General features: G+C 43.2%; 1 protein-coding gene across 2 annotated transcripts in view; it reads left to right on the top strand.

Moving 5' to 3' along the window:
- Positions 1 to 11067, top strand: part of LOC140187635 (cytochrome P450 2D3-like) — a 53809-nt gene extending 42742 nt beyond the window's left edge. For both annotated transcript variants that reach the window (XM_072243157.1, XM_072243156.1), the window contains 2 exons: positions 7777 to 7918; positions 8328 to 11067. In XM_072243157.1, coding sequence (XP_072099258.1) covers positions 7777 to 7918; positions 8328 to 8509 — 324 coding nt within the window. In that variant the 3' untranslated portion in view covers positions 8510 to 11067. The remainder of the gene's footprint in view (positions 1 to 7776; positions 7919 to 8327) is intronic.
- Positions 11068 to 19245: the final 8178 nt, after the last annotated feature.

Genomic DNA, 19245 nt, shown 5'->3' with positions numbered 1-19245 from the left:
GTGTGTAGTCACATCCTCAAAAAATTCAATCAGGCTCGTAAGACATGACCTGCCCTTGACAAAGCCATGCTGACTATTCCTAATCATATTATACCAAATGTTCATAAATCCTGCCTCTGAGAATCTTCTCCATCAACTTACCAACCACTGAAGTCAGACTCACTGGTCTATAATTTCCTGAGCTATCTCTACTCCCTTTCTTGATTAAAGGAACAACATCCGCAACCCTCCAATCCTCCAGAACCTCTCCCGTCCCCATTGATGATTCAAAGATCATCGCCAGAGGTTCAGCAATCTCCTCCCTCGCTTCCCACAGGAGCCTGGGGTGCATCTCATCCAGTCCCGGCGACTTATCCAACTTGATGCTTTCCAAAAGCTCCAGCACATCTTGGTCTTGCTAATGTTAAGAGGAAAGTTGTGACAACCTCACTCAATCAGCCTGTATACCTGTACGAGAAAGAGCAGCGTCCATCATCGAGGACCCCCTATCATCAAGGCAATGCTCTTTTCTTACTGCTGCCATCAGGAAGGATGGACAAGAGACTCAAGTCCCATGCCAACAAATTTTGGAACAGTTATTACCCCTCAACCATCAGGCTCCTGAACCAGAGTGGATAACTTCACTCGCCCCCAACGATAAACATTGAGGAGGAATTTATTTAGCCAGAGACTGGTGAATCTGTGGAATTCTTTGCCAGAGGCAGCTGTGAGGGCCAAGTCATTGTGTATATTTAAGATAGAGCTTGATAGATTTTTTATTGTTCAGGGCATGAAGGGATACAGGGAGAAGGCAGGAGACTGGGACTGAGAGGAAAATTGGATCTGCCAATGTCAAATGGTGGAAGAGACTCAATGGGCCAAATGGCCTAATTCTGCTCCTATATCTTATGGTCTTATGAACTGATTCCACAATCTATGGACCCACTTTACGGACTCAACAACTCATGTTCTCAATATTATTTATTACTTACTTATTTGTTATTATTTTGTATTTTTTAGTATTTGCACAATTTGTTATCTTTTGCACATTGATTGCTTGAATTTGCAGTTTTTATTGATTCTTTTTTTTTTGTATTTACTGTGAATGCCCACAAGGAAATGATGCTCAGGGTAGTATATTGTGACATATATATACATACTTCGATAATAAATTTCCTTTGAATTTTGACTTATATTTACTCTGCTCAATGTACACAGAGGCCCTCTGCTGGATGGTGCCAGTAGGAAGCCAGGAGTGTTGGTGACTGCAACAATCTTTTTATCATACAGTACTGTTACAAGATGTTGTAAATTTTCATGATTTGAGCAGAAAATAAGCCATGTAAGGCAATGGAAAGGTACTCCTCATTTTGATCCTGTTTCTCTGTCATGCACAAACAATGGGGCTTCACCTACATCCGCATTTGGTCATTCAGTCTCCTACATCTCCACCTGCTCCCCCACTGTCATTTACATGACAGCACTCACAGTCCCCACTCCGGGGTTAAAATGGAATAACATCAATAGCCCTCTGCCTTCCCATTTAAGAGGCATCAGTGAAGGGGCACAGGGGTGAAAGGAGGACATTTAGGGGCAAGCACAAGGAGAATGATGAAGCTTTGCACACTGCATCATTGTGCCTGATACCCGAGAGGTTGGCACCATCAACCTCCCGCTGTCTTTCGCTGTCGGTTCAGAGAGACGTGTTTTATAGACACCAATGGGCCTGTGGTCTGACAGGAGGAAAAGGAGTTGGGTGAAGTGGTGCTTCAGAGTAGTTTGAGCATCTCTTACTGCCTCAAGTGATCAGATATCCAGCGCGAGATGCCTTCTTTCCAAGGCTGATGTGTGCAGAGGGGTCAAATGCATTGCCAGGTCTGCTGAGCCAGATGCACGGAGAACCATTCCCACCACAGGTGGTGTGGAGCCTCTGGAGAGACTGTGAGCACTCCTGTGCAAGAAGCCAACATCGACTCTCTCACACGGCACCAACTGGAGCGAGCGACGACTGCAACAGAGGCCCAGGTGGAAACTGCAGGGACTCTGAAAGCACCCACTTGGTCCTGCCCTGATCCAGCTGGGACCCTGATCCCTGCCACCTGGGTGCAGCCTGCAGCTCTGACAGAACAGCAACTTGCCATCAGCTCGACGTGTTTGTGCGGCTGAGAGCTCCCGTGGGTAGATTCAGAGATTTGTTCAACATAGAAACAGGCTTTTTGGTCCACCAACTCTTTGTCAGCATGATAGCTACTAATATTAATGCCATACCCCTCTAATCCTTTCCATTCAAGTACCTGGCAAAGTGTCTCTCAGTTCCTGCCTCCACCACCTGCTCTGACAGATAATAACTACAGGGTGATAAATGTCCCCTGCAGATCCCCTTTAACCCTCCTCTCTCTCACCTTACAGCAGCATCACAGGCCACCACATGAGGCTGTTGAGTTGGTAAGGTGGGCAAAGAATGGCAGATGGAACTTAATCCCCATAAATTGATTTTTGGAGAACAGAAAAGATTCCGGTACAGTTTTAGGCAGATTTGGTCTTCACTTCCAGTTGGGGATAGATAAATATTGGAGAGGCTAGAGAATTAAGGAAATAGTGAAGAAGTGGAGATAACACAGAACAGATAGTGGAGAGGTTGTGGAGGCAGAATCGAAAGTCTTAGCATGGTGTGATTAATGTTCTGAGCTGTGTATATTCCAATGCAAGAAGTATTGTGGGAAAGGTAGATGAGCTCAGGGCATGTATCAACACATGGAATTGTGATACTGTAGCCATTAGTGAGACTTGGTTGCAGGATGGGCAGGACTGGCAGCTCAATATCCTGGGGTTTGGCTGTTTTGGATGTGACAGAGCGGGAGGGATTAAACGGGGAAGTATAGTGTTACTAGTCAGAGAAAATGTCACAGCAGTGTTCTGTCAGGACAGACTGGGAAAACTCATCCCTTGAGGCTTTATGGATGGATATGAGGAATAAGAAAGGTATGACCATGTTAATAGACCACCCAACAGTCTGTGAGATTGCAGACTGTTGCAAGAAACATAAGGTTGTTATAGTAGGTGATTTTAATTGTCCACATATTGAAAGGGACTACAATACTGTAAAAGGACTAGATGGGATATAAGTTGTCAAATATGTTCAGGAAAGTTTCCTTAATCAGTATATAGAAGGTCCAACGAGAGTACAATATATGATCTGCTAATAGGCAGGGCAGGTGACAGAAGTTTGTGTAGGGGAACACTTCGAATCTAGTAATCCTAATACCAACAGTTTCAAAGTAAGTATAGAAAAAGATACTTAGTAAATTTGCTGATGACACAAAGGTTGGCTGTGTTGTGGATAGTGTGGAGGGCTGCCAGAAGTTACAACAGGACATTGATAGGATGTAAAACTGGGCTGAGAAGGGGCAGACGGAGTTCAACCCAGATAAGTGTGAATTTGTTCATTTTGGTAGGTCAAATATGATGGCAGAATATAGTATTAATGGTAAGACTCTTAGCAGTGTGGATTATCAGAGGGATCTTGGGGTCCGAGTCCATAGGACACTCAGAGCTGCTGCGCAGATTGACTCTGTGGTTAAGAAGGCATACGGTGCATTGGCCTTCATCAATCGTGGAATTGAGTTTAAGAGCTGAGTGGTAATGTTGCAGCTATATAGGACCCTGGTCAGACCCCACTTGGAGTACTGTGCTCAATTCTGGTTGCCACACTATAGGAAGAACGTGGAAATCATAGAAAGGGTGCAGAGGAGATTTACAAGGATGTTGCCTGGATTGGGGAACATGCCTTATGAGAATAGGTTGAGTGAACTCAGCCTTTTCTCCTTGGAGCGACAGAGAATGACAGGTGACTTGATAGAGGTGTACAAGATAATGAGAGGCATTGATCATGTGGATAGTCAGAGGCTTTTCCCCAGGGCTGAATTGACTAGCACGAGAGGGCATATTTTTAAGGTGCTTGGAAGTAGGTACAGAGGAGATGTCAGGGGTAAGTTTTTTATGCAGAGAGTGGTGAGAGGTGGAATGGACTGCCGGTGGAGGCGGAAACAATAGGGTCTTTTAAGAGATTCCTGGATGGTTACGTGGAGCTTAGGAAAATAGAGGGTAATGGGCAAGCCTAGGTAGTTCTAAGGTAGGGACATGTTCGGCACAGCTTTGTGGGCCGAATGCCTGTGTTGTGCTGTATGTTTTCTATGTTTCTAAGATAGGTCTGGTCCACAGTTTCAGATTCTAAATTGGAAAAATGCAATTTTGATGGTATCAGAAAGGATCTGGAAAGTGTGGATTTGGACAGGCTGCTTCCTGACAGAAGTAGAATTGGTAATTGTGAAGCCTTCAAAGGTGACATTTTGAGAGTACAAAGCTTGTATGCGTCTGTCAGAATAAAAGTAAAGATAACAGGTTTAGAGAACTTTGGTTTTCTAGAGATATTGAGACCCTGGTTAAAACATAAAAAGGAGAAGCATAGCAGGTATTGGCAAGTAGGAAAATGTACTTATGGAATTTAAAAAATGGAAGAGAACACTTAAGAAAAGAATCAGGAGGGCTGAAAGAAGGCATGATGCAGCCCTAGCAGACAAGGTGAAGGAGAATCCCAAGAGATTCTAGATATGTTAAGAGTAAAAGATTGCAATGGACAAAGTTAGTCCTCTGGAAGATCAGAATGGTAATCTATGCGTGGAGCCCCAAGAGATGTGGGAGATCTTCAGTGGATTTCCTGTATCCGTACTTATTCGGGAGATGTACACAGAGTCTATAGAAATGAGGCAAAGCAGCAACAAGGTAATGGACCCTATACAGATATGTTTGCTGTCTTGAGGAAAATTAGGGTGGATAAATCCCCAAGGCCTGACAAGGTGTTCCATCGGACCCTGTGGGAGGCAAGTACAGAAATTACAGGGTCCGAGCAGCGATATTTAAATCATCCTTCGTGACAGGTGAAGTATCGGAGGACTGGAGCATAGCTGTTGAAGAAAGGTTCTAACATTAACTAGGAAACTATAGGCCAGTGAGCCTGACATCATTCGTGGGGAAGTTATTGGAAACCATTCTGAGGGACTGGATACACTGTTTGAGTATTTGGATAGACATGGACTGATAAGGGATAGTCAGCATGGCTTTGTGCATGGTGGCTCATGTCTATCCAATCTTAGAGAGTTTTTTGAGGAAGTTACCAGGAAAGTTTATAAACACAAGGCAGTGGCTGTTGTCTACAACCAATGCATTTTACAAGGTCCCATAGGGGAGGTTGGTCAAAATGAAGTAGTAAATTGGATTAGACATTGGCTTTGTGGGAGAATTCAGAGAGGGGTAGTAGATGTTTGCCTGTCTGATTGGAGACCTGAGACTAGTGAAGTGCTGCAGGGATCAGTGCTGAGTCATTTTTTGTTTGTCATGTATATCAATGATCTAGATGATAACGTAGTTAACTGGATCAGTGAGGAAGACGATTGAAGCTTGCAGCAGGAACTGGACCGGATGAAAAATAGCAGAAGGAATTTAAAGCAGATAAATGTGAGGTGTTGCACTTCAGGACCAACTAAGGTAAGTCTTGCACAGTGAACTGAGAACAAAGGGATCTGGGAATACAGGTCCATAATTGATTGAAAGTGATGTCACAGGTAGAAAGGCTCGTAAAGGAAGCTTTTAGCACATTTGCCTCCTAAATCAAAGTATTGAATATAGGATATCATAAACATGAGAACAACAGATTCTGGAGATGCTGGAAATAAAGGGTCTTGGACCGAAATGTCAATTGTTTGTTCATTTTCATAGATGCTGTTCGACCTGCTGAGTCCCTCCAGCATTTTGTGTCTGTTGTATTGAGTACAAGAGATGAGATGTTATGTTGAAGTTGTAAAATACATTGTTGAGGCCAAATCTGGAGTATTGTATGCAGTTTTGGTCGAGGCGAGAAGGCTGCAACTAGCAGGGCACTGTCTATGCCACCCCAAGCTACCTGCCAGCCTAGTCACCATATGGGAGCACAAGCATGGGAGGATGAACCCTGGGCACCCTCCCAAGACTATGGTCAACACGCTCCTAGAAGATAGTGGCGTAGCTAATGTAGATGAACTGAGCACACTGATGAGGGAGAGAGAGAAGTGGAGAGTCTGTCATTGTGCCCGATACCGGCCCCCTAGGCCTGAGTTGACGTAGTAGTAGTAGTTTGGTCACCTACCTACAGGAAAGATGTAAATTAGGTTGAAAGAATACACAGAAAATTTACAAGGATGTTGCTGGGTCTGAAGGACCTGAGTTACGAGAAAAGATTGAATAGGTTAGAAATTTATTTCCTAGAATGTGGAAGATTGAGGGGAGATTTAATAGAGGTATACAAAATTATGTGGGGTATAGATAGGATAAATGCAAGCAGGCTTTTTCCAGTGAGATTGGATGGACTCCAACTGGAGGTCATGGGTTAAGGATCAAATTTGGAAAGTTTATGGGGAAAGTAAGGGGAAACAACTTTACTCGGAGGATTGTCAGTGTGTGGAATAACCGGCCAGTGCAAATGCTGCATGCAAGCTCAATTCTATCATTTAAAAAAGTTTGATTAAGCACATAGATGGTAGGGGTATGGAGGGCTATGGCCTTGGCGCAGGTTGATGGGAGTTTTTTGGTGTGCCATACTCTGTCAGAGCCTCGGCAACCACTTTTTCAAGTGGTTGTCTTGGAGGAAAGATTCTGTGAGTGGTCCCCCACATCCTTCTCACAGCGCAGTCTTTTTTTTTACGAGACCTAGTTGTGAGCTCAACACTCAACCCGGCACGGATGGAAAGCGTGCCCGGGAGCAGCCAGACTGGGATTGAACTTGGGAACCTTCGCTCCAGAGTCCAGCGCTGATGTCACTGCACCACCAGATGGGAGTAGGCAGTTTAAGTGGTTTAGCATGGGTTAGGTGGGCTGAAGAGTCTGTTTCTGGCCTGTATTTTTCTATGACTCTATAAGAACTAGGGTAGATCAGTCATGATCAGACTGAATGGTAGGGCAGTCATGAGTGGCTGAGTAGCCTACTCCAACTCCTATTTTCTTACATTCATCAATAACTATCTTTATTCCATATTTTATTCTGGATCTTCCACTTGCTTCCATTTACTCCCTCTGTTGGATTACGTACAACTTCCCCAGCTGGTGTATTGATCTCATTTCTCCTGCTCAGTCTAGTTGGGAATCCCACTTCTCCTCCAGGTGTTTCCTCAATCATCCTTGGAGTCCATCTTCATTCGCCTTCTGCTTCACCCAGTTTGCAATAACACCCTCCTCATCTCCTGTAAAGATTACTGCTCTGCCAGCTGCCTACATTGAACCCCCACCTACTCACTTTCGATCTCCATTACACCCCAACTCCAGAACAATCCCATTCCATCACCCCAACCCCAGGCATGTCATCACTCAACTCTGTCTCATTATTCCACATCAGATACTCACCTGGAGATTAACTGGACCAGGTGAACCAGGGAAACCTCTTGGACCTTCATACCTCCTCTGTCCAAAGTGACCTTGCTGGCCTCTTGGTCCAGGCTCGCTGTCTGCAACAGCAGGACCAGGCTCTCGACGACTAATGTTCTCATCAACAAACCTCTCAAAGCATTGCTAATGCACCCTACGTTTGTGGTAGAAGTGAAGGTGAAGTGTATTGCAGAATTAGATTGACTGTCTTCTGTCCATGATGACTTACAGTCATTGGGCTACAAGTCTTAGCTCTTAGTCCAAAGACCACAATATAATTCACTTCATTGCTCTGTGGATCTGTTACTGATATTTCCCTAATGTATCTCTTTGATTAATATTTAGGGAACAATGATCATTCCAAACATTTCCTCTGCCTTGCTTGATGAAGATATTTGGTTGACTCCACATCAGTTTAATCCAGGACATTTCCTCGATTCCGACGGGAAGTTTGTGAAGCCAGAGGCCTTCATCCCATTCTCGGCAGGTAATGTAGGGTTTGTGGATCATTAAATGTACCAAAGTTTGGAGCTGTGGTTGTGGATATCCAAGCTTCATCTCCCGTGCTCTGGAGAGGGACGCTGCTGGCTGATTCCTGCATTTGTAGTATTCGCTTCATTAACTTCAAAATTTAAATTAACGCCCCAAACCTTTTCCCACCACCCCAGTGCTAAAAGAGAACTTCATGCATTAACTAATTACAATGAATGGAATAAACATTTGTTTAACTTTGATAAACTCTGGAAGTGTACTACCTCTCTCAGAGATGAGATGGGGTTGGATAAGGGAGAATTATATTAGGACTTCGAGACTATATAGGTAGTCACTGTGTGACCTTGCAGTGTTTCTCAGTCTTTTTTCTGTGATACTAACCTCTCTTGCCCTTCACCCTACAGGTCATCGTGTGTGTTTGGGGGAGCAACTGGCAAAGACGAAGCTCTTCATCTTCTTCACGTCCATGCTCCAAAGATTTACGTTTTTTCTCCCGGGAAATGAGGCAAGACCAAGCTACAAGGAAGCTCGATTCGGAATTACCCTCCGCCCACTGCCCTATCGGCTCTGTGTTAAAGCCAGATAGGGATAGGTATTCACTACCTGGGCTCAGGAGGCTTTTTGCTAAACTCAGATTCAAAATGCTGATTTTTTTTATTCAAGGCATTTATTGTTAATCTTTAACTAGTACTAATTTATCAGTCCTCTTGAGAAACAATCATGTCCAAGATTAGGAAACATCATTAACTTAATTGGGACTACAACCTAATCAGAAGAAACAATGTTGTCTGAGTTAAACTAACTCTGCTGCAGTCTGACCTGATCAATTCAGTTGTGAAATTACCACATGCAGATGAGGGCAACACTAGATGACTTGTAAGAAAAAGTTATATAAACTTTTAAAGGCAGTAAAAGTGCGGAGTTACGAACATGACATGGATCTCAATCCTCAGCCTTGATCTGAGAAGGCTCTCTTCCCAGACCAGTCTTACTGTGTTGCAACTTATTTGTCTGCAACTCATCTAGTTAGTAAGAATTGGACATATGTTTGGATATCATTTATAGATCCATAATCTCTATTAGAATTACTCCTCAATATAAATGTGCTCCACTTGTTTAATCTGTTTGATTAGCTGGATGCATCTCCTCCTTGGTTGGGAGGGAGGAATCACTGCTTGAAAGAGTGACTATTGACAGTTAAACCCCTTCAGAAAATTGCATTCTAGGATGATACAGTGTAATCTCCGTAAAGTGAGGGTGCATAGTTGCAGAATGGAGTTGTTAGACCATGTGGCCGAATTCTGTCCCTATGTATAAAGGTCTTGTGTACACCTTACAGGACTTAACTTCAGTTTAGGACTCTAGAGATTGTTGATATATTTATCTTTCAGTTAGAGGTAACAGAACAGCAACAGGCCCTGCTTGCCCAGCTATTTAACCCAATCCCAAATACACCATGTGACTAATTAACGTACTAACTCACGCGTATTTGGAATGTGGAAGGAAACCTGCACAATCACGGGGGCAGCATACAAACCCCTTTCAGATATTGGTACCCTGATCACTGGCACTGTAATAGCGTTACGCTAACTGCTACACTACCATGTCATCCCAAACTCTAAATTGACAGTGATGAATGTAACAATTGATTGGCCCTTTTTTTTCAAGAATGAAAACCTTACTAGTGCACATTATTTCAATTTCTAAAAGCGTGATAGAAGCCTGTGGTACACACTTTCAGGCTTTCGTATCTTCTGCCCGATGGGAGGGGAGAATGTTTGGAGTGGGAGGGTCTTCGATTATGTCCGAGAAGGAATGGAAGAATGAGTTCCTGAGCTTGGCCAAACTGCCTGAAGAAAGAATAAAGTCTGAATTTGATTTGATTACAATTGTAGGTTCTGCTGACTGCTGAACAACACTAATTTACAGCAGAGTTCATAGTGATAAAATCAAAGAGTACTGTTCTCCTAATGCTAATGAGTGACCCTACATGTAACATCTTGTTACTGCTATGATAGATGGGAACATTTTGATGGCACAAGCGTGCAAGAGGTTTTGGTTGAAAGTTGCAACTGGACCATACCTTGTTTTGGATGATGGGAAGTTAACGGACAACAGGTCAATGAGTAACACACTTTCATGTGAAGAGTTTAGGATATTGGTGGATGGTGACGAGACTGCAGGGAGGACACAGTTAGGTTTAAAAGACACATATATAAAGTGTAGCAAAAGGACTGATGAGCTGCGTGTACACAAGGGTTCTGTGGGTTTATGATGCAGTGTAATAATTCAAACACGGCTCCAAAAGTACAGGAATGATCACTTAATATTCTTGACCAGGAAAAAAGTGTCAGGTGACAGTGCTGATTCAGGAAAATGTACATAATGCAGAGATAGAATCTCTTTAAGAGATAAACAAGTGAAACCATTGCTTAAATGTGAATGAGGTAATAAATGACCGGGGAGGTTCCTGAGGCCACCACAGACTGAGTGGGAGAAAGGAGGAACCCTGCAAGGACATTACCAGATTGTAAGGACCCGTGATACTGAGGGTCCTCAGCTCCCACAGTATGGATTAGAATAACGTTGGAGCTATGGGAATAGTTTCTCATCTATGATTCTGTGATCAGCATTTGGTTAGACCAAAGAGGAAAGTGCCAAGTGGAACAACTTTCAGAGTAGGAACACTAGGGGAGCACCTTGTAGTTTTCTGTATTCAATTCTATCATTTCAGGTAAGTTGATTTTTCTGTATCAGCTAGCTCTCTGTGATATTGCAGAGATGCAAGAGAGACTGCAGGTGCTGGAAATTTGGGTCAACACACACAAAGAGATGCAGCGGGTTAAGAACCAGAGCGCCAGAACAGATAAGTAGAGAGGTTGTGGAGGCAAATGTTGTTAAGACCTTGGACAAAGGCAGAGATCAGAAAATTGAGCATGGTGCGACTAATGTTCTGAGCTGCGTATAGTTCAATGCAAATAGTATTGCAGGAAAGGCAGATGAGGTCAGGGTATGGATCAACACTTGGAATTATAATATTGTAGCCATTAGTGAGACTTAGTTGTAGGTGGAGCAGGACTGTTGGCTTAATATTCTGGGGTTCTGTTACTATAGACACAGCAGAGTGGGAGGGATTAAAATGGGTGGGGGGGGGGTTGGCATTACCTGTTAGGGAAAATGTCGTGCAGTGCCCAGTCAGGACAGACTAGAGAACTCATCTAGTGAGGCTTTATGGGTGGAACTGAAGAATAAGAACAGTATGTCCACGTTAATGGGGCTATGTTATAGACCACCCAATAGTCTGTGGGATTTAGAGGAACAAATTTGTAGAGTGATCACAGACAGTTGCAAGAAACATAAGGTTCCTTTCGTAGGTGATTTTAACTTTCCACATATAAACTGAGACACCCATACTATAAAAGGAATAGATGGGACAGAATTTGTCAAATGTATTCAGGAACGTTTCTTTAGTCAGTACATTGAAATCCCAATGGCAGCGTTTACAATACTTGATCTCCTATCAAGGAATGAGAGAGGAGAGGTGACAGAAATTCCTGTAGGGAACACTTTTGCATCTAGTGATTTAATGCCACTAGTTTTGAAGTAAATATGGAGAAAGATACGTCTGGTCTGCCAGATTGAGATTCTAAGTTGGGAAAAGGCCAATTTTGTTGGTATCAGAAAGGATCTGGCAAGTTTGGATTGGGGCAAGATGTTGCCTAGCAAAGGTGTACTTGGTAAGTGGGAGGCCTTCAAAAGTGAAACTTTTTAAAGTACAAAGCTTGTATGCTGTTTCTGTGCTCTATTTTTCTATGATTCTAAAACTAGAGAAACTCAGGAGGCCATCCAGCTTCTGTGGAGGAGATTGAACAGTTAGCATTTCGGGCCAAGACACTTCAATGACTTCAATCACTGTGCACTAAAACAGACATTGTTTTTCTGTTCTACCTGTGTCCTTTCTTGTAAAAATTGAGAGTTGTGTTTATGTTTTTCTGATAAATGTGGCTTATATGATACTACATAACTATGATGCAGCTGCAACTAAGTTTTTCTTTGCACCTGTGCAGATGTGTACTTGCGTATTTGACAATAAACTTGACTTGGACTATGTCAGTACCTTCAGTTGAACTCTTGTCTTTTTGTGTGTTTCCTCCTAGCTGTCAGTCTCTGGTTTTGTATTGTCATGTGCTCCTGTCCCCGCTCCTGCTCTACTCCGGCCCCTGTATTACTGAGTACTCCGTCTCTCATCTGTTTCTCATTATTACCTGTATTGCTGCCACCTGTGTCTCATTGTGCTCCACCTATCATCTGCCTCTCTGTCTATTGCTCAGTGTATTTCAGTCCTGTGTTTTCACCTGTTTGTTGTCAGATTGGGCCAGTGAATTTTCCTGAACCTTTCCAGCATTTCTATCTGTACTCTGTCCATCTGAATATCGACTCTGCCTGTTTCCTGATTTGGGTTTTTCGATTTCTCTGGAACTTTTGATCGCTGCCTGAACTTCGATGCTGACTTTGTTGCCTCTCTGGATTTGCTACTCAAGAAATATCGCAGTGCACACATACTTGGTCTACGATTGGGTCCCTGCTTCAGTGTCCTGACAGTACAATCTGGCCCCTGACAGATGTTGAGGTGCCATGTGGTGGGTTGTCACCAAGCCCTTGTAGACAAGTACAATCAGATCTGGAGTGGAGGTCTTGGTCTCCCACTTCAGCACAACCCCCTGTGAGAGAATGGGGCCGACTCCACCTCACTCCCTGCAGGCTGTACGGTGCCGGCTTCAATATCACTTCATCACTGTCATTTCTCTCCCTCCTACTCCTTATCCGACAGCATCTCGTCCCGCCTGTCCTGCTGTTCCATCGAGTACGAAATGGGGAGCCTCTCCTCATTCCCTGCAAAAACAAAACAACAGGCAGCTACGCACATAAACTTCACCCAAACCACCGCCTATGGTGACGCAGCAGTGCACAGGGTAGTGACAATGTGTGCTGTTCATCGATAGGAGGATATTGTAGCCACAATGATGTAGTGCTGATGGGATTTTTCATGGTGACTTTGCTCCAGATGAAGTTTGTGCCTCAGTGCCTCCTCCCATGCCTCCTGCAGCCTGGGAAGAACCCCTCCCACTGGAGTGGCCTCCCTTCTAGCTTCCACTGCTTTATCGTATGTGGAGAAGGTGAGGGGCTCTGAATGATCTTTGCAGGATGCATCGGCTTGTGGAGGGGGAGTGAGAGAAGACCATCGGTGAGAAGAAAAGGGGCATTGGATGGTGTGGCTGGAATCACAATTTGTGTGATTAACACTTGATGCAAGTAAGTGTGTGTGAGGCAGGAAAATTTCTATTGGTGTGTATCTCACCTTGGCATCCCTGGGGAGATAACGGAATTCCTGAAAGGATTGTCTAATGCTACAGGGATTCTCTTTCCTGAAGGAGAGAATTCCTTCTCATGGGTTTCTGTCTTACCTGCATGTATGTGACCGGTGAACAATTCAATTTCCCTTTCTGTATATCTCTCTCTACCCACTGCGATCTCTCTCACCTCCATGGCAGAACTGCTTCCCCGGGCAGTTGCTTTACTGGCCAGTACTGTGGTGCAGGAGGGAGAGCTGCTGCCCCCCCCCCCCCCCCACTGGCTCCGGAGACTCGGGTTCAATCCTGACCTCTGGTGCTGTCTGTGGGGAGTTTGCACGTTCCCCACAAGCAACAGTTTCCTGCCACAACCCAAAAACCGGGTGAGTTTAGGATAATTGGTCACTGTAAGTTGTCCCTGGGGTGGAGGGGATTGGTAAGAATCTGGGAGGTGTTGATGGGAATGTGGGGAGAATAAAAAACAGTAGGATTAATGTAAATGTGTCAGTGCTAACTTGACACATTTATGCTGGAGGAACTCAACAGGCCAGGTGGCATCTATGGAAAAGAGTACAGTCAACATTTCAAGCCAAAATCCTGCTGAAGGACCCATCTTTTATGTGAAGGAGCTGCTCCTGACATCCCTTTTTAACATCTCACCTATGATCTTAAGCCTATGTTTCACATTGTTAGCTTCCCCTCCCTGAAAAAAGAGAATGCATTCACCCTGTCTATGCCACTCTTGGTCTTGCATACATTAATCAGCTTAGCCCCCAAACTCCTAAATTCCAGGGAATGAAGTCCTGGTGATGCACCATCAATAACTCCAAAAGACTGGAAGTAGAGTAAATACTGGAAGCTTTTTATTAGCAGTAAAATGTGACCTCCACCATGCTGAGTATCTGCCCTGGACTGAGAGGAGGAGCAATGGTGCAATTGCCTTTATTCAGGGGTCTGTGGGAGGAGCCACAGGGGCAGTCAGCAAAGGGATGTGTCCAGACAGGTAACCCAGTTACAACATATATATATGGTTTACTACATTCACCCCTCTTTTTTTTTAAAAAGAGTCCCGTGGGGTGAAGTGACTGACAATATTTAAAACAAGTATATTTACAGGTCAAGTCTATCAGGCGGTCGAGTCCGTCACTGTGATCTATGTAGCACCGGTGGTGATTGCACCGGTGATGGTGGTTGTGCTGGCTCCGGCCTGACTTGAGGTGTCAGCACGTTAGGCGTCGGTAATCCTTCGTGCGTGTGTGTTGCGCCCGGTGTGCGAGTGTCATGTGGTGTCTGTGTAGGGCTTGGAGTGCGAGGTGTCTCGTGGGTATATATATCGGTGGGTACGGGGTCAATAGTCACCACGGAGTGTTCAGGGTAGGGGCCCGGTGCTCCTGCGGGCGCCAGGTCCCGGATGGAGACCGTGTCCTCCCGCCCATCAGGTAAAACCACATAGGCATACCAGGGGTTCGCATGAAGTAAGTGAACCCTCTCGACCATCGGGGAGTATTTATTGCTCCTCACATGTTTCTGGAGCAGCAATGGCCCCGGGGACATCAGCCAAATTGGTAGGGTAGTCCCAGTGGTCGACTTTCTGGGAAAAGAGCCGCTCATGAGGGGTGGCGTCGGTGGCCGTGCATAACAGGGAGCGGATGGAGTGGAGTGCCTCGGGAAGGACCTCCTGCCAGCGGGAGACCGGCAGTCCCTTTGACCTGAGGACTAAGAGTGTGGCTTTCCACACCGTGGCATTCTCCCCTGAACATTCCATGGTGACTATTAACCCAGTATCCACCAATCATATATACCAACCAGACACCACGCACTCCAAGCCCTACACAGACACCACACGACACTCACATACCGGGCGCAATGCACAAGCATGAGGGATTACCGACGCCCAATCTGCTGACACCTCAAGTCAGGCCGGAGCCAGCACAACCACCATCGCCAGTGCAATCACCGCCGGTGCTACGTAGATCACAGCGACGGACTCGACCACCTGATAGACTTGACCTGTAAATGTACTTGTTTAAACATTGTCAGTCACTTCATCCCACGGGACTCTTTGTAAAAAAAGGAGGGGTGAAACCTGGGTGGTGTCATTCCTTTGCTTCACATTAAGTAGTTATCATTCTATTTCAAAACTTGAAGTAAATAGTTTCTGGAGTTTTAATAAAGCATTTAACTAATTTTTAACATTGTGCTCCCATGTTCAGGAATTCAAAACCTACCTCTCTGGGTTATCACTGATTTGTTTGCTTGGTTTTCGTGTGGGAGGGGGGATTTGGGGGATGGAAGAGCCTGATCTGTTTTGTTCGGATTTTGTGCGGGAATCGGGATCTAGGGGTCGATGTGACTGATCTGCTTTGTCCATTTTTTATTTTGTGCAGGAGGAGGGATTTGGGGTTGATGTGCTTGTTCCAATTTTGTTCTTTTTTTTTACGGGAACCGCATGGCTTTTCTTTTTCTTTCTTGGTTTCATGGCTACCTGGAAAACTGTCGAATTTCAGAGTTGTGGGGTTCCAGTGATGTCATCGTCCAGAATGGCAGCTTAAATCAACAGCTCCTCCGGAAAAACGCATATTGTGCCCCGTTAATCCATCAAATAAAAGATATTTTGAAAATATCTGAATTGATAAGGGAGGCAAGAATGGGAAAAAAGAATGGAGATAAAAAAAAAAGCATCACTGTGGAGCCTAGGGAAGAAAGAGGTGCAACGCACAGCTCTCCTACACGTACGCGTGGTGGCCAGGCTGGCGCGGGGCCTTGTTCAGGCAAAGCGGCAAATATGATAAGGATTTTGGAAGAGATAAGGGAAGTCCAAAAAGGTATAAAACAGCAACTAAATGATATAAAGTCAGAGGTCGCTAACATCAATCAGAAAATAACGGTGGCAGAGACGTGAATTGAGAAGGTGGAAGATCACGTGCAAAACGTGGAACAGGTACTAAGTAAGACAATAAAAATATTAAATCAACAGGAAAGTAAATTGCTTGACCAGTTGGGAAGATCGCGATGGAAAAATATCAGGAATTACAATGTTCCTGAAGGAGCAGAGGGATTGTCGATGACGGAGTTTGTAGAGAAGTTGCTGCAGGAAGTGCTGGAGTTTCCCCCAAATATGGAGATTGAAATTGAGAGGGCGCATTGTGTGCGACCGGCCAGAGTCCGAGAAAGTAAGCCGCGCTCAAAGGTAATTAGATTCCTTCGATTCAAGAGCAAGGCGGAGATTCTACGAAGGGTTTAAGAAGAGAGTGTTTTGGAACGGGAAGTTAATATATTTCAATCATAATTACGCGCCCAACCCCTCGGTGGTCCTACGAAAACGGAAGGAATATTTGGAAGCGAAACAAATATTAAAGCAAGAAAAGATTAAATTCCAAACCCTGTACCCTGCTAAACTGAGAGTATTTTACGAAGGAGAGATAAAGCTATATCAGACAGTGGAAGAGGCAACTACAGACATCAACAACAGAGAACTGCCCGTTAGCATGGTCAAACCAAGGGAAAGTCTGGCTGAGCAGTTATTCTGATCTGCTAGGGAAATAGTAAGAGAACTGAGAAAGCAGGGTATGGGAGGAGGACGAGAGAAGTTTATTAGAAAGAGACTGTGGGTTCTCTGAAGACAGCCCTCACCTCCTCCAGAAGAGCCATAAGGTTTGGCTAACTTTAAAAGTGCTGATAAACTAAACGGAAGCAAAAATAGACGGTAATATACCGATCTCAAGAAATACGTATTATAATGTGGATTCATATTACTCAATTTTTTTATTCATTCATTCACTCCTTTTTCCCCACCTAAATGAGAATATATATATGGGAGGAATACACAGGGAAATCATTTCATGGGGGCCCTCAACTCACAGGTAGGAGGGGCTAACCCCACGGCTAGATGTTTTTTTCTAGCTCAACCCAGGGTCATCTAGAGACCCCAGCTTTGGAATCACACCTTTGTTACCTTTTTTAATATTTGCGTTTCTTTTGTTCAGGGAGTAGATCGATTAAGTTATATTCTGCAAATTTCAATGATATACTACAGATAAATACACATGGCTGAGGACAAAGTAAAATTCATTTCTTTTAATGTCAATGGGCTGTTAAATCCAATCAAATGAAGTAAAATTCTATCAAAAATGAGAAAAGAACAAGCCCATGTAGTATATTTACAGGAAACTCACAAGTGATAATGAGCATGGAAAATTAAAGAGAATGAGCTTCACTAATTTGTTTTTCTCATATAAATCAGGACATAGAAGAGGAGTTGCTATTCTCATCTCAAGCAAGCTGAATTTTGAAAAGGTATTCGAAATGAGAGATAAGGAGGGCAGATATGTTCTGGTAAGGGGAAATATAGACGGAAATCCACTTACCTTATTGAATATATACGCACCCCCAGGAAGTGATATTAGTTTCTTCCAGAAAATTACTAATATTATGGTAGCGGAAAGAGAAGGTCTCTTTGTATGTGGGGGAGACTTAAATTTACAATTACAACCAAAATTAGACTATTCCAATAGAAAAACTTATGAAACAAAGTCCTTACATAAGAAAGTTAACACTCTTCTTGAGGATGTTGGACTAATTGATGCATGGAGGGATTACACTCATTTTTCTGCCCCCCATTCAATATATACAAGAATAGACTATTTCATAACATTTGGAAAAGATAAAGACAAAATAAACACTTGTGGAATTGGGACAATGGATGCAAGTGATCATGCACCTATATATTTATCTGTTGATTTTGACCTACAACTAAAGAATACTATTTGGAAATTAAATTCAGGTCCACTCAATGTTTCCTATTTTAAGGAACAAATTAAAAAAGAAATTGGTCTTTACTTAGAATTCAATGATAATGGAGAAGTTTCACCTCCCATTCTATGGGATGCTCTGAAGGCTGTCTTAAGAAGGAAAATTATAACAATATCTTAATATAAGAAAAAAATAAGGAATAAAATATTAAAGGAATTACAAAATAGCTGAAAGAACTAGAAAAAAATACAAATTGAGTTTGGCACAGGATACACTAGAGGAAATTAAAAAAATTAGGAATGAAATTAATAGTTTGGCTACACAAGAAGTTAGAAAATGTTTTATGTTTCTGAAACAGAGACACTATGAAAGTGGATCTAAATCTATGAAAATACTGGCGTGGAAACGGAAAAAAAAGATAGCAGAAAATACAATTCATACAATTAGAGATCCAAGAACAAAAGTGATAAAAAAAATAAGCTAAGTGAAATTCAAGAGGCTTTTGAAATGTTTTACAAAACTCTATATTCCAAAGCTCTAGGGGGAAGCATAGCCCAGATTCACACCTTCCTGAATTCTTTAGAGTTACTCACTTTAAGCAAAGAACAAAATAGAACGATGACTGCTGACATAACTGAAGCTGAACTAAAAACTGCAATTAGTAGGCTTAAATTAAGCAAGTCACCAGGATCAGATGGATATATGGCAGAGTGGTATAAGGAAGTTAGAAGTGAGTTAATTCCTGCTTTACTCCCCACACTGAACTGGGCTCTAAGAAAGGCGCAAACGCCACCCAGCTGGAAGGGGGCGATAATCTCAGCTATACCGAAAGAAGGCAAGGATAAAATGGAATGTGGGTCATTTAGACTAATATCTGTTCATAATGTGGATTATAGAATATCTACCTCCATGATGGCCAAACGATTAGAAGAGTTTCTACCCACACTGATACATAATGATCAGGCAGGTTTTATACAACAATGCCAAACACAAGACAATATACAAAGGACACTTCATATTATGGATCATATTTTTAAAAAAATTAAATTGAAGCAATAGTGATAAGTGTGGATGCTGAAAAGGCATTTGATTCGGTTAATTGGAATTCTCTCTATAGAGTTTTACATAAATTTGGTCTACATGACACAATTATTAAACTATACAGGCACTGTACGACAATCCTACTGCTAGGATTAAAATCAATGGATAATTATCAAAT

This window comes from Mobula birostris, chromosome 25, assembly GCF_030028105.1.
Source record: "Mobula birostris isolate sMobBir1 chromosome 25, sMobBir1.hap1, whole genome shotgun sequence".
Classification (NCBI taxonomy): domain Eukaryota; kingdom Metazoa; phylum Chordata; class Chondrichthyes; order Myliobatiformes; family Myliobatidae; genus Mobula; species Mobula birostris.
Note: the sequence above shows the minus strand (reverse complement) of the source record. Positions and strands in the feature narration are given on the sequence as shown.